The sequence below is a fragment of the Gopherus flavomarginatus genome, chromosome 2 (assembly GCF_025201925.1).
Source record: "Gopherus flavomarginatus isolate rGopFla2 chromosome 2, rGopFla2.mat.asm, whole genome shotgun sequence".
NCBI classification, from domain to species: Eukaryota; Metazoa; Chordata; order Testudines; family Testudinidae; genus Gopherus; species Gopherus flavomarginatus.
In genome coordinates, this window is record NC_066618.1 from 212,203,824 (window position 1) to 212,216,337 (window position 12,514).

The 12,514-nt window shown below is 40.8% G+C and overlaps 1 protein-coding gene across 1 annotated transcript in view; it reads left to right on the forward strand.

Moving 5' to 3' along the window:
- Positions 1 to 4,215: 4,215 nt before the first annotated feature.
- Positions 4,216 to 12,514, forward strand: part of AKAIN1 (A-kinase anchor inhibitor 1) — a 29,379-nt gene continuing 21,080 nt past the window's right edge. The window contains exon 1 of the mRNA XM_050942209.1: positions 4,216 to 4,279. Within this exon, the coding sequence (XP_050798166.1) occupies positions 4,264 to 4,279 (16 nt within the window). The 5' untranslated portion in view covers positions 4,216 to 4,263. The remainder of the gene's footprint in view (positions 4,280 to 12,514) is intronic.

The following is a 12,514-nucleotide window of genomic DNA, read 5'->3' on the forward strand; positions in this document are numbered from 1 at the left end:
ATTATAACAATAATACCCAACACTATAAAGTATCTAAAATAGTTCAACCAATTTACTGATTAGATTAGCAATCTAATGCTTTGGGTTTTTGGTGGGTTGGGGTAAAAAGAGGCATTCACTTACACAAGATAATGTCTACCAGTCTGCTTCATTCTCAGTGCTGGGATGGAAGCTTTTTTAAAATAATGTAAAATATCTGGTCTACCTTTCTGATATCATAAAATGTTTTCATTTGCTGTCTGATTCCATCAACCTCTTACATATGGTTTGCTGTGCTTGGTATCACACAAGCAATTCGGAGGACACTTAATACAGAAGGAGAAAGGAATGGAAACGCTCTTAAAAAAGCAAAAACATGTTTGAACATCTTTGCTAGATCATGCTAACTGGAATTTAGAGCTAATAGCAATTCAGGTGCAAGCATTCCAGAGTTTCTGGAGAGACTGATAGGAGAGAGTTTCATCCTTCCCAAAAGCTGGGCATCAAATTTCCAATTGGGAAAAAATAGCATTTAAAGAGCTATCATACATAACTTAAATTATCTTGAGTTTCTTAGTCTAAAATTGTTTTCTTGATCAAAAATGTATTAATAAACTTGTGCCTATTAGTGCTGGGGGGATCAGATTTTTATTGTTAAGCTTATGAATTTGTATGACCATATAATGGCATTTATCAGGGTTAAAATGAAGGGATTAGAAGTAAATCCATAGTGTTACAATGGACAGACAAGAAGCTTAAATAACAGGAGATCTAATAAAATATGTGATTTAACAGGACACTATCAAGTTGATGTTTTTTTTTTACTGACTTGTTTTACAAAAATTCAGTTCCTGATGGAGCACCCTTTAAACAGGTCAAAACTTTTTACAACAATCCTTTAAAATATTTAATAAGAGATTTTCAGCTCTCTTACTGATGTTTATAAGGGTCTCTTCAGCCAGGGAGAACCTGACTGATATACAAGGGAAACAATAAAACTGACTAAACAAAAAAATCACTAATTTATGGGTCAGTTTTAGTAATCTTAGGTGCTGCAACAGTAGCAGGTACAAAACTTTCACACAGATATATGGTTTCCCCCCTCACCCTCCTTGATAGTACCGTTTAAATGAGCAAGTACAAATATCTTGCTACATAACAATATATCTGGCATAATATATGGCCCTAAAATGTTAAGGACATTTTTCAGTAACCTGACCATACATGGTATTTTTTTTCACTGACTTGCAGTTGAATGAGAGATCAATCATTATTACAGCATTTTCTCTGGATAAGAGTATACTGTATTAATTATAATTCTTGCCTACTGTGTCTATCAGCTGCCTACGTGGAAGGAAAAGCTTCTCTCCATTAATACTTCAGTTCTTGAGTATAACCATTCAGTACAGAACTATGCCCTTTGCAATTATTTCAGTAAGTACTTATGGATTCCACTTCTATGATGATGTGTCCTGAATTGTATAACATCTCATTTTTCTCATTTTTTTTAATATTCAAGGCTGTGACACAATCTTGTGTTTTTAAATTTTTCCATTAGATAGGAAAAAAAATCATAAGATGCCTTTTATATTTATCATAGTCTAGAAAGCATTGATTTGTGTTGGCATTGAATATGAGCCAGAAATGCTAAGATTCTGAAATAAAATGTCCACTGTGCCTTACTCATTGGATAATTTGAGGTTAAATATAGAATTCCAATAATCAAATAAATTAAACAACTTCATATATAAACAGTGGATAGCAATCATCTGTCCTTCAACAACAAAAAAAAACACTTCAGTTTCTCAATAAATCCAACACATCTACCTAGAGTTACAATGAGGAACTATGGAAGTTCATGTCACAAGATGATATACAATTTTTTGGAAATCTTTTTTTGGAAACAGGCTTCATTAAGCAAGAGATATTTGTCTTCCCTCCCTTGCCACCACTCCCAACCACCTCTTGCTCTCCTCCCAGGAACCCATTATCTTATGACAAATCAGTAACCCCATCAATAGTCTAGTTAATAGATGGAAATTAATAGATTTTATTTTAGAATAAGCAGATTTTGAATTCATTTCTTCCTGCTGAGGTCAAATCTCCACTAAATACTTGGAACTCGAAGAAAGAGTCCACATAAGTGTACATCATAAACTAAAGCAGCTTTGCAAATTTTCCTATGCTATCCTAAAACTGTGTCCCAGTCTTGACCTAGAGCACTGAACTTCTCAGAAATGATAGCATGCCTACTCAATCCCTGATCTTCCTGCTGAAACTACCAATGCAGGTGCTAACTTGTGCTAATATCATGCTTTCTATGTATGACATAGCCACTTTAGGCCCAGATCCACAAAGAAATGTAGGCATTATGACACTGAGCATCTAGCTTCCCCTGGTTAATGGATTGCTTTGGGGCTTAGCCAGAGATAGGTGTCCAGACACCTAGAGTGAGGCAGCAGCGCACATGCCCAGAGGAGCCTATGTTTCTGCCTACAGAACTTCTATTGCTGAGTACTTAGGTGCGGAGTGAGTTTAAGTACCTATATGGTTAGGCACCAGCCAAGTGGGAGTTTTGTGCATCAGAGTGCCTAAACCTGACACTTAGGCACTTAAGTACCTTTGTGGATCCAGGCACTATCTACTAGAAGTTGGACTAAGACTAACTCACTTCCATAACAGTTTTCAGAACTGAGGTGAATTTGAACCGATGGAAGGTTGGTTATGCTGAAGGTGAAGAGGTTGTGGTCAAAGAGAGAGAGGTCAGCTATGGAGAGATCAAATGGGACCAGGTTTAGAGAAGACTGTGTCAAGTGAGTGGCTCTTTGGGAGAGGTAATCCAGAGTTGAAGTGCAGGCAAAGATGTAAAATCAGGGAGGCAGATGGCTAATGGGATGAACAGGATGGTCATAAGAAAATTGAAGTTGCTGAGGATGAGGGCAGCCAGGAGGCAAAATCTGAGATGATGGTGGATGAAAAGGAGCCTGGAGGGCAGTAAGGATAGCTCCATAACCAGGGGGAAATGTAGTTTCCTGAAAAAGAGCAGTAAGAAGTAGTGGGAGTTATCACTAAAAGGGTAGTATCTTGAGTTTGGTGATGCCACATTTGAGTTAATTTACTGTTAGGTGTGAATTACTTCTTTAAAAAAATGTTAAGAACTATAAGTTTAGTTGATTTCCATAACTCACACACAGAGTCCTGAATTTCACCATATTTATTTTTTGGGGGGAAGGAGGGGAGCGGGTTAGGGAGAAAGATGGTTGAGTAGAAAAGGAGGAAGTTGAAGGTGAGGTTGTAGGAGTCTGTGTGAATTATGAAGACTGAGTGCAAAACTGTATTGTGCCCTGCAGAAATGCACCTTTGCCACTTGCTTTCTACTTTGCTTAATTTGTATTGCTTGAACAGCCTGCATGGGAACATGGCACGCAGGGCTAGGGGTCAGTCTACAAGCAGCTCTCCTACATTTGTGTTCCATCTCTGTCTGACTAGGGGTTGTTCTAAATTCCACGGTGGGTGGGGAAGAAATTGCTCTGTGAGAAATGTGGGTGCTAAATTTTATCCCTCAGAACAACCACAGAGATTAGGAGGGTCCAAAAGTTAGTGAGTTGTTGTCTCCTCCACCACTGTGTCTCTGTCTACCCTTTATTTGCTCTTTGGGGCATCAGCAACCTCTTCTTTACTTCTCCCAGCATCTTTCACATTTCTTCTCTCCGTATTCGCGTGGCCTAAACGCCTCAGCACCTAGGTAGACGGCGGCCAGCCCAGGAGATCAACTGTGAAGTCTCTCAAATCTTAACCCTAGGGAACTAAATCCAGCCTCACGGAGTCCCACGAAGCCTGAGCCCATTAGCCAGGGTTGCAGACGGTTGGAAGGCAAACCCCTAAATGTCAGGCAGCTTCCAGTGAGGCCACTGACAGGAGTTAATTAGGAGCAATTAGCTTGTCCCCGCTGGGAAGCGCTGCTATTCCCTCTCCCGCCTTCCCCTTCCTCCCGCTGCTGCGCCAGGCTAGGGGTGGCTTGTGCTGGCTCCTTGCGCAGGACTGGCGTGTGCAGCAGGCAAAGGACCGAGAAATGCGCCGAGTCCCGGTCCCCCTCCTCCCCTTGCCGCTGGAGCGGTGCATTGTGGAGGGAGCCCGCGTCCCGCCGCCGCTGAGAAGCCTCCTGCCCTCGGGAAGCGCCTCGCCTGGGAGCTGTCCAAGGTCCCGGGGCCCCTGCGACACCCCTGGCCGCTCCTGCACCCCGGCCCCCCCGCCTCCTCCCGCGGCGCCCGGCCGGAGACGAGCATGGTGTTTGCTCCAGGTAACGCGCTCCCCTCTCCCGCGCCCACTGGCCGGGGTGCAGGCGGGCCGGGCCCTGCTCTCCTGGGCTGGGGCGGGGGCTGAGCATCCCCTCGCGGCTCACCTGGGAGCGCCGCGCGCCCGCCAGCGGCTCCCCGCGCCCGGCCCTGGCTTTGCGGAGGCTGCGGTCCCCTTGAGCAAGCGCCGGGCGGAGCCCCAGCCCCTCCGCCCCCTGGAGCAGCTGTCGGGGCCAGCTGGCAGGGCTGAGTTTGGCGGGAGCATGGGGTGCTGGGGCTCAGGCTCTGCTGCCGAGTGCGCCTGGCTACAGCTGCTTGTGGGGCAGCGAGACAGCTCAGCCTCCAGCCCGGGGGCTGAGAGAGGGGGGCTGGAAAGGCTCTTTGGGGGGCGGGGGAAGAGAAGGAAAACGCTTAGTCTTGCTAGCTGGCTTGGTGGTCTCCAGGCGGAGGAGGAGGAGGGGAGGCTGCCTAGGGCTAAACTTGAGTGAGTTCGAAACAAAAGGTCACCTAGGTGGCTGCTGTCAGGAGAAAGATCCTTGGGGGCAGGCAAGAGAGCAGCTGTGCCAGAGAGCGGGGAGAGGGCACAGCATGGTGCCCCAGGGAGGGGGGAGCCTGCCTCTGCTTTTCAAAAGGGTTCCAGAGGCTTTCCCTCAGGGATAGGCTTCTAAGACACCCAGGTCCTTCTGAAAATGTTACTTGCCGATTGAAGAGATCTAGAGCAGTGCTTCTCAAACTGGTGGTCCACGGACCGGTGCCGGTCCGCGAGCCATTGGCTGCCAGTCCATGGCAAGTTTCCGCATAAGAGCGTCAAATAGGATAATAATATGGCACTGGTCCCTGGCACATTGGGGAAAAAAATTGCTGGTCCCCCACATCAGATAGCTTGAGAACTAGAGTATCTGAATGGGAGAGTTCACTCAGGCCCCTCCTGCAATCCTTAGTCAAACTCCACTGAGCGCCTTGTAGTATCTGACCCGAAAGGCTTAAGATGCACAATCATTGCTGAAAAGATCATCACCAGAGTTGCATTGGACTCAGTGTAGTTTGGTGGGATGGGGAGAAACTGAAGAAAATCTGGCTGGTGTGCGTAAACGTAACTTGTGTAAAATGGCATTTGTAAGGGGGAGCTCACTTTTTCCCTAAAACTTATGGTACTAGTATAACTGGTCCTGACCAATGTAGCAGAAGAGAGATAAGAGAGACTTGACAGGTTTAATTTTTAAAGTTTTCATTTTCCTAATCTCAAGTTTCTTTTGCTTTGAGAGTGTGTCCTGTCAGTTAAAGAGATAGGAGTCTGAAATGCTGGAAAGATATAATAGCCTCAGAAAGCCTGTTTGGTCAGCCTGACAATTGAAAAACACAGCATTTTGAAAAAGTATCTGTTTTCAACAATCAAAATATTAGTCTTGTATTTCAAGTTGCGGAGTTGCTTGCTAGTTAGATACATTCCCCCCCACAGACTATTTTGGATTGGAAAGAAAACCAAGGAAACAAGTTGTTTGTCTTAATTGAACCAGATTCTGTTTATTGTAGCATACCTTCATACACCTTTTATCTGACAGTCCAGATGTCTCTCACCATTAAGCATTGTAAAAAGGCACCATGGGACTGAAGTACTGCAGCAAGAGATAAAATAATGAAAACAATTCCACCTTCCCCCGCCCCCAAGGATGGCAATAAACTGACAACAAATCTTCCATTGATAACTTGTGTTACACAGAACTTTCTTTTCACATGCCTAATCCATAAATAGGAAATTGTTTTATGCAACGATTCTGTTTCAGTCAATAAGAAAAATCAGCAATTCCTTTGCTCATGTTCCCTTATAACAATTGGTACCATATCATAGATAAGGTAATGAATAGGGATATCTAGGAGGTTAGAAATCAATCATGGGAGTTTGACATTGTCCTAAAATGAGAGGAAAAAGTTTGAGTGGATTGCATTTTTAATCAGTTTTCTTATTACAAATCAGTCTGGGTATTATTTCTACTTTAGATACAAGAAGTTTACAATTTATAAGAAATTTGGGGAAATAGTTTGTAAACCTTTATCTTTCTTATAGTAGCTGTGCTGCAAAACAATTTCCATGTTTGCTTTAGAATAGGAGTTTCATTCTGTCTTAAATTTTCTGCTCTTATCTTATGATGTATGAGCTGGTACTCTGTTTCATTTATGTGCCTTTCACAGCACATAAAGATTGTTTGTTTGTATAACTGGAAATGGTTATGCAGTGATTTCCTTAAGCTTAATGTCTACAGTGATAAACATTCAGTAGCCTTTGGTTCCAGAAAATAAATAGGATTTAGGATAATGCATCTTATTTAGCTGTAGGTAGCTATAGCTTCATTTTGTTCATAGTCAAAAATCTATCAGCTTCTGAAATAATAATAAATAAGTTACTCCACAGCACTAATTTATACTAGATTATAAATTGTGAAATAGAAGTAAATCTTCTGACTTAAACAGAACTTTTAAAAGGCTAACCCAACTGACTCTTGACAAAATTGATATTTGCCTTTAAATTCCTGCTACCTATACCTATTTCCTTAAATTCTCGCACCCATTGCTACCAATATACAGGTATCTATAAATCATTGGACCCGATGGACCAAAGCCAGTAAATGAGGGGCATCTTTCAGTGTTCAGAAGAAAATGGGCCTAACCCTTCACTGATTTCCACGATGTGTCTTGTTTACACCTGTGCAAAATGGGCATAAGATGCTACCACCTTGATGTGATAGTGTTTTACACCCACTTTTAATTCACTGAAGATAGGTGCCAAGGAATGGAGAAGCTAATCCAAAGAGAAGAGATTTTTTTTTGTTTAACTATGGTTCACTGCATTGGTTGACTTGCTAATCACTTAGATGCTATGAGTCAGGCTCTTTGCCGATGTACAGGGACTGTAAAGCCATTTCAGACAGGTACCTGGAGGTCCTACATTGTAGAGGACATCCTTTGGTAATGTAGCTCCTCACAGTGGAAGGGGTATACTCCATGAGAAGGTGGCATGGACAAAGTTCTCTTGTGTTCTGGCTAACCCCAGTGGTGATTGCTTGAACACATGCCAATGAGTGAATTGGCCTTTTGTTGGCCCAAATTAGAAGGCTGTAAAAGAGATGTGAAATCCTTTAGCACCATCTTCCCCACCCGAAGTCATAGTTGCAGTACAGTTCAATTCAGCCAGAACCAAACCTTGGGGTCTATGCCTTGAGGTTTTGTCTGCTTGCTGAATTCAGCAACAGTATTTCAGCCTGCCTACAGAGTGGACTAGTTTCCATCGTCCCGCCCCTACCCCCTGCCCAACACACACACACACACACACTTCTTTGTGTCATTGGGTGGATGGGAGACTGCAATGGACCAGGGTCAGATCACATGAAAATGAACTCTGCACTGCCCAAACTGCAGTCTGTCTTACAATGAATTCCAGATATTAAAAAAAAAAGCTTGCAAAACTATATGCCATATAAAGCCAATTATTATAAATAATTCCACTACCTACCACTTTGTTTTCATAGTATAATGAATACCAAATTATTAAAGCATTCAGTAGCTGGCACAAACTAGGAAAAGATGATTCTATAAAGTAGGGTGACCAGATAGCAAATGTGAAAAATGAGATATGGGGTAATAGGAGCCTATATAAGAAAAAGACCCCAAAATTGGGACTGTCCCTATAAAATCGGGACATTTGGGCACCCTACCTATAAAGTGACAATACAATGCTGTTACCTAACTGTTACAAACTAATTTGTCTTGTCCATTCATTAAACCTAAGATGTTCATCTATAAACATTAATTTTATATAGGCATATTTCAAAATAAAGGTAACATTTTATTATGTCTCTTACAAATTATGAAGTACATTATAGCACCACTAAGAATTACTTTCCAATATCGTGTTTTTAGTAACTTATCAAAATGTATCTTTCAAGTTGTAGCCATATATGCTTATTCTCAACCCAAATGTGATTCTCTCCCCCCGTCTCCAATGTGGAAATATTGAATCAAAACCAATAATTTTGATTTGTCTGGGCATTAGCAAAAAGAATGTGTCTTTCATACTTAAGGCAATTTTCTGACATTATTTTGCACTCAGATCCATGTTGTTTTAAACCTTCAAAATGTGTATGTGTATATTCCTGCACAAGGAATGCTTTTGTTTTCAGAAGTGAGTCTGAAAATGTTAAACATATAAAAATGTATTTATTTTGCTAATGATCTAATGCTGGGATAATATAAGTTTGCATAAATTTTATTCCATCTTTATTAGCTGCCAAGAATGGTCGTTTCCTAAAGTTTAAAACAAGAAGGGACCATTAGATCATCTAGTCAAACCTCCTGTAATCCCAGGTCATTAAATTTCACCCAGTTACCCTTGTATTGAGCCCAATAATTTATCTGAGTAAACCAGAAATTGTGTTTGGCTAAAGCATATATTCCAGAAAGGCATCCAATCTTGATCTGAAGACCTCAAGAGATAGAGAATCTACCATTCCCCTGGTAGCTTGTTCCAGTGGGGTTAATCATCCTTACCGTTAAAAAGAATTGTGCCTAATTTCTAATTTGAATTTATTGGGCCTCAACTTCCAGCCATTGGTTCTTGTTACACCTTTCTCTGCTAGATTATAGCCCTTTAATACCTAGTATTTTCTACCTGTAAAGGTGCTTGCAGTCATGAAAGAGGGAAGAAAAGGTAGAGGTTAGTGAAACCTGGCAGTATTTATATATGAGGATCATTGAGCAAGCATATTTCTATAACTTCTAACTAGCTTGGACTTTTACTTCAAGGTTTTCACTGCTCAGCACCATTTTCCTGCAACAATAACTCTGTCACTGACACAGCTGTACATAAAATGTTTAAAGTAAAGTAAAAGTAAAATAACAGTATTGCCTACTGCCACGAAGACACTGCAGATTGTGAGTGCATCCTGTACCAAAGGAATTTTAGAAGTCACATTAAAATGCAATTGAAGAGATAGCAGCTGCATACTTAAACAGATGTTTTTACTGGTCTGAATAGTCATAATCCTGTCTAATTTAAAAGCTGCAGAGGTTGGGGTCTGGTGTTTAGTCTGATGTGACCACATGATACTACATCGTGTTTTTTGCTTGTTACTAATGATTGCAGTGGCTGCTCTCAATCCTAAACTCTGTCTCCAATGGACCACCAAGCCCTTGGGGGAGTAAGAAACAAAGAGAGAATTACACACCTGTAACTTTGCTTCTCTGAAGATACCCTATTGTAAGATCCTGATAGTTCCTTAGCATGAACTGCCTTACCTCCAAAGGAAGTTTGACCCTTGAAAACAGCAGTAGCAGGGTAGAGCATGGACTAGGTGCCTACTGGTTATCATGCAATATCCCTTATGGCTGTAAATGTTGCCCTCCAGTATTCTAGTCTGTTCTTACAAAAGTAGAAAGAGAAGCCAATTCATGAAGATCAATGTAAGATTTAAAAGCATGCACAGTGTAAGATTACTGCTCCTTGGCTCGGGACTGACAGAACTCATTGTATAGCAACATTTCTACTGGTCATAAGATAGGGTTTGCAAACCCTACAAGCTTGGCACAGTATGATATAAAGGTTGAATTGCAATGAGTTTGGTATGGCTGAGTGGTTAAGTTATGCGTGAAATATACAATGAAATCAAAAAGATTAATGTGTGGTCAGAATTAGCTCTAGTATTAATTTAAGATCTGAATCTAATTTGTCAAAAAAAATCTTAAATGTGTTAATATAGTGAGAGTTGAAATACAATTTATTTTCTTAAATTATCCTGATCATATGTTAAGTCAAATTCAGATAAATAGTTGAAGGCACATTTCATTTTCAGGTCAATGGGTTGAATCCAAAGTAGATCATTAGTGATCACCAGAAATAATGGAAATTAGGTTTCTGTGCAGTAGTCATGTTAAATGAGATGGTCTTAGTGTTGGTTTTGGTGGGGTTTTTTGTTCCAAACATATCAACTACTGGCCTTGGGAATAATCTGCATCTACTAAGCAAATAAGTAAAGCAGTGAATGGGGGAAAAAAAGAATGAGTTACTCTTACCTCTACAGTTTGTCCCTCCAGGTCAGGAATGAGAATTTGTTCTTCTAGAGAAAATTGCTTGCTAATTTCTGCTGTACTTGCTCTATGGATAAATAACTCGTTTTCCAGTGGTTTCAGTCTAGCAACATTAATGGGAAATAAATTCACCTAAATGTATTATCAACTATAGTGAAAGCTGGATTTATTCATATACTCTTGTTGACCTGGTCTCCCTTGTATTAAAGGTACAAATAAGAAGTTTAATTTGTAGTTTGAAAAGAACTTTTATTTATCTGTATATTGACTGACTGAAATAAATTGCCTCAAAGTGATCAGTCTATGATCAGGGTACACACTCTGTGATAAATGAAGGAGAGGGTAGCTCCCTTTTATGGAAACTCAGCCAGTCAGTTGGCTATAATATCCCTCTTAATAGCTGTTCTCTACTTGCTTTACCTGTAAAGGGTTTGTTTTTTTGTTTTTTTTTAAAAGCCCATAGGTAAAAAGAAGGGAATGGGCACCTGACCAAAAGAGCCAATGGGAGGGCTATAACTTTTTTAAATTGGGAAAAAACTTCCCCTTTGTTTGCTGCTGTTGTTCTCCGGAGAGAGGAGATGCAAAGCAGGAATAGGGCTGAACTATGCTGTAGGAAGCTTTAAGCCAGGTATGAAAAAACATCTGCTCATACCTAGAGACTACTTATTTGAAACCTCCGAATATGTAAGTAGATCAGGGAATGTCTCGAAAGAGGTGATTAGGTTTATCTTTTATTTTTCTTATTGGCTTGTGAATTCCTCTGTGCTAATCCCAAAATGCTTTTGTTTTGTTTGAAACCGTTAAGTTGAACCTCAGGAGAGCTATCTTGATGCTTAATTTTTGGTATTTTTTTAAGACCTAGCAAAAAGCCTAAGTTCTATGTATTTTTTTCCTTTTTAATAAAATTTACCCTTTTTAAGAACAGGATTGGATTTTTGTGTCCTAAAAGGTTTGTGCATATGTGGTTTAATTAGCTGTGGGCAACAGCTAATTTCCTTTTTCTTTCTCAGCTCTTCCCTGGAGGGGTGTGTGTGAAAAGGCTTGAGGGTACACCACAGGAAGGATTCCCAAGTGCGCCTTCCTGGATTCCAAAAAAGGTTTTTTTGCACTTGGGTAGTGGCAGCATCTACCCATCCAAGGTCAGAGAAAAGCTGTAACCTTGGGAGTTTAATAGAAGTCTGGAGTGGTCAGTATTAGTTTTTAGAATCCTTATGCCCCCCCCTCCACACCTTCTGCACTCAAAGTGCCAGAGTGGGGAATCAGCCTTGATACACATACTGTAGTAGTTTGTACACTTGTACAAAACAGCATGCATTACATTTAAAAAAAATGGTCATTGGAGCAATATCTGTGTCAGTGCTGGCAGAAATGACTAGTTTGACCTTAACAATGGTACACTGCTTCAGGATTCTTCAGTCTTTGAAGTCCAAGAAGGTGAGCTCTGTATTGCTCTCATATAACCTCATTAATCTCTGAAGTAGCATTATCAGATTTTTTTTCTACCTCTGTCTACAAGAGATCTTGGAATATTCTGCTCGAAGGAATAAGATTTTCTTTCCTAGGGATGCACAAATGTGTGAGGCAGAAAGTGGTGTACTATATGCTACTTACAATGGTGCTTTTTCTGAGATGAATCTTTAACATAGCAATACAACAAACTCTACCTTACTTTTCTAATTCAGAGCAGCTGCTGAAAACATGAAATGGTTGCTATTGATTATTGCCTCCATTCATAACTTGTCAGTGGGAAGGGGGTGCACATCTGTTAGCCCAAAAAAAGGCTTCCTGGTTATGATTTCCTCCCCTAATGCCCTGCAAGCTCAGGTTCCCTGCCTTTGTCTGGAGAGTTACAAGTAGGACCCAAAGGAGTTCACAGAAAGGAAGCAGGTCAGCTGCACCCAGTTTCTAACAGCACTTATAAAGAGGACAGTCTCCTGAGAGGGGAGCAGCTGCTGTTCAGAGAACTACTCTTCACTGATTGAAGGAGTACTCCACATGTACATAATCTTGTTTGCTTTATTGTCAGTTGTGACCTTGCTTGTAAATAATTAGTCTGAATTACTGAGAGACCTCCTGAAGAGGCCGAATTTTCTGCTGGCTTTCTAAAATAACCAGGCCTCTTTCCCAAAATTCTGCAGTGGTTTCTTATTTTTTTTTTCCAT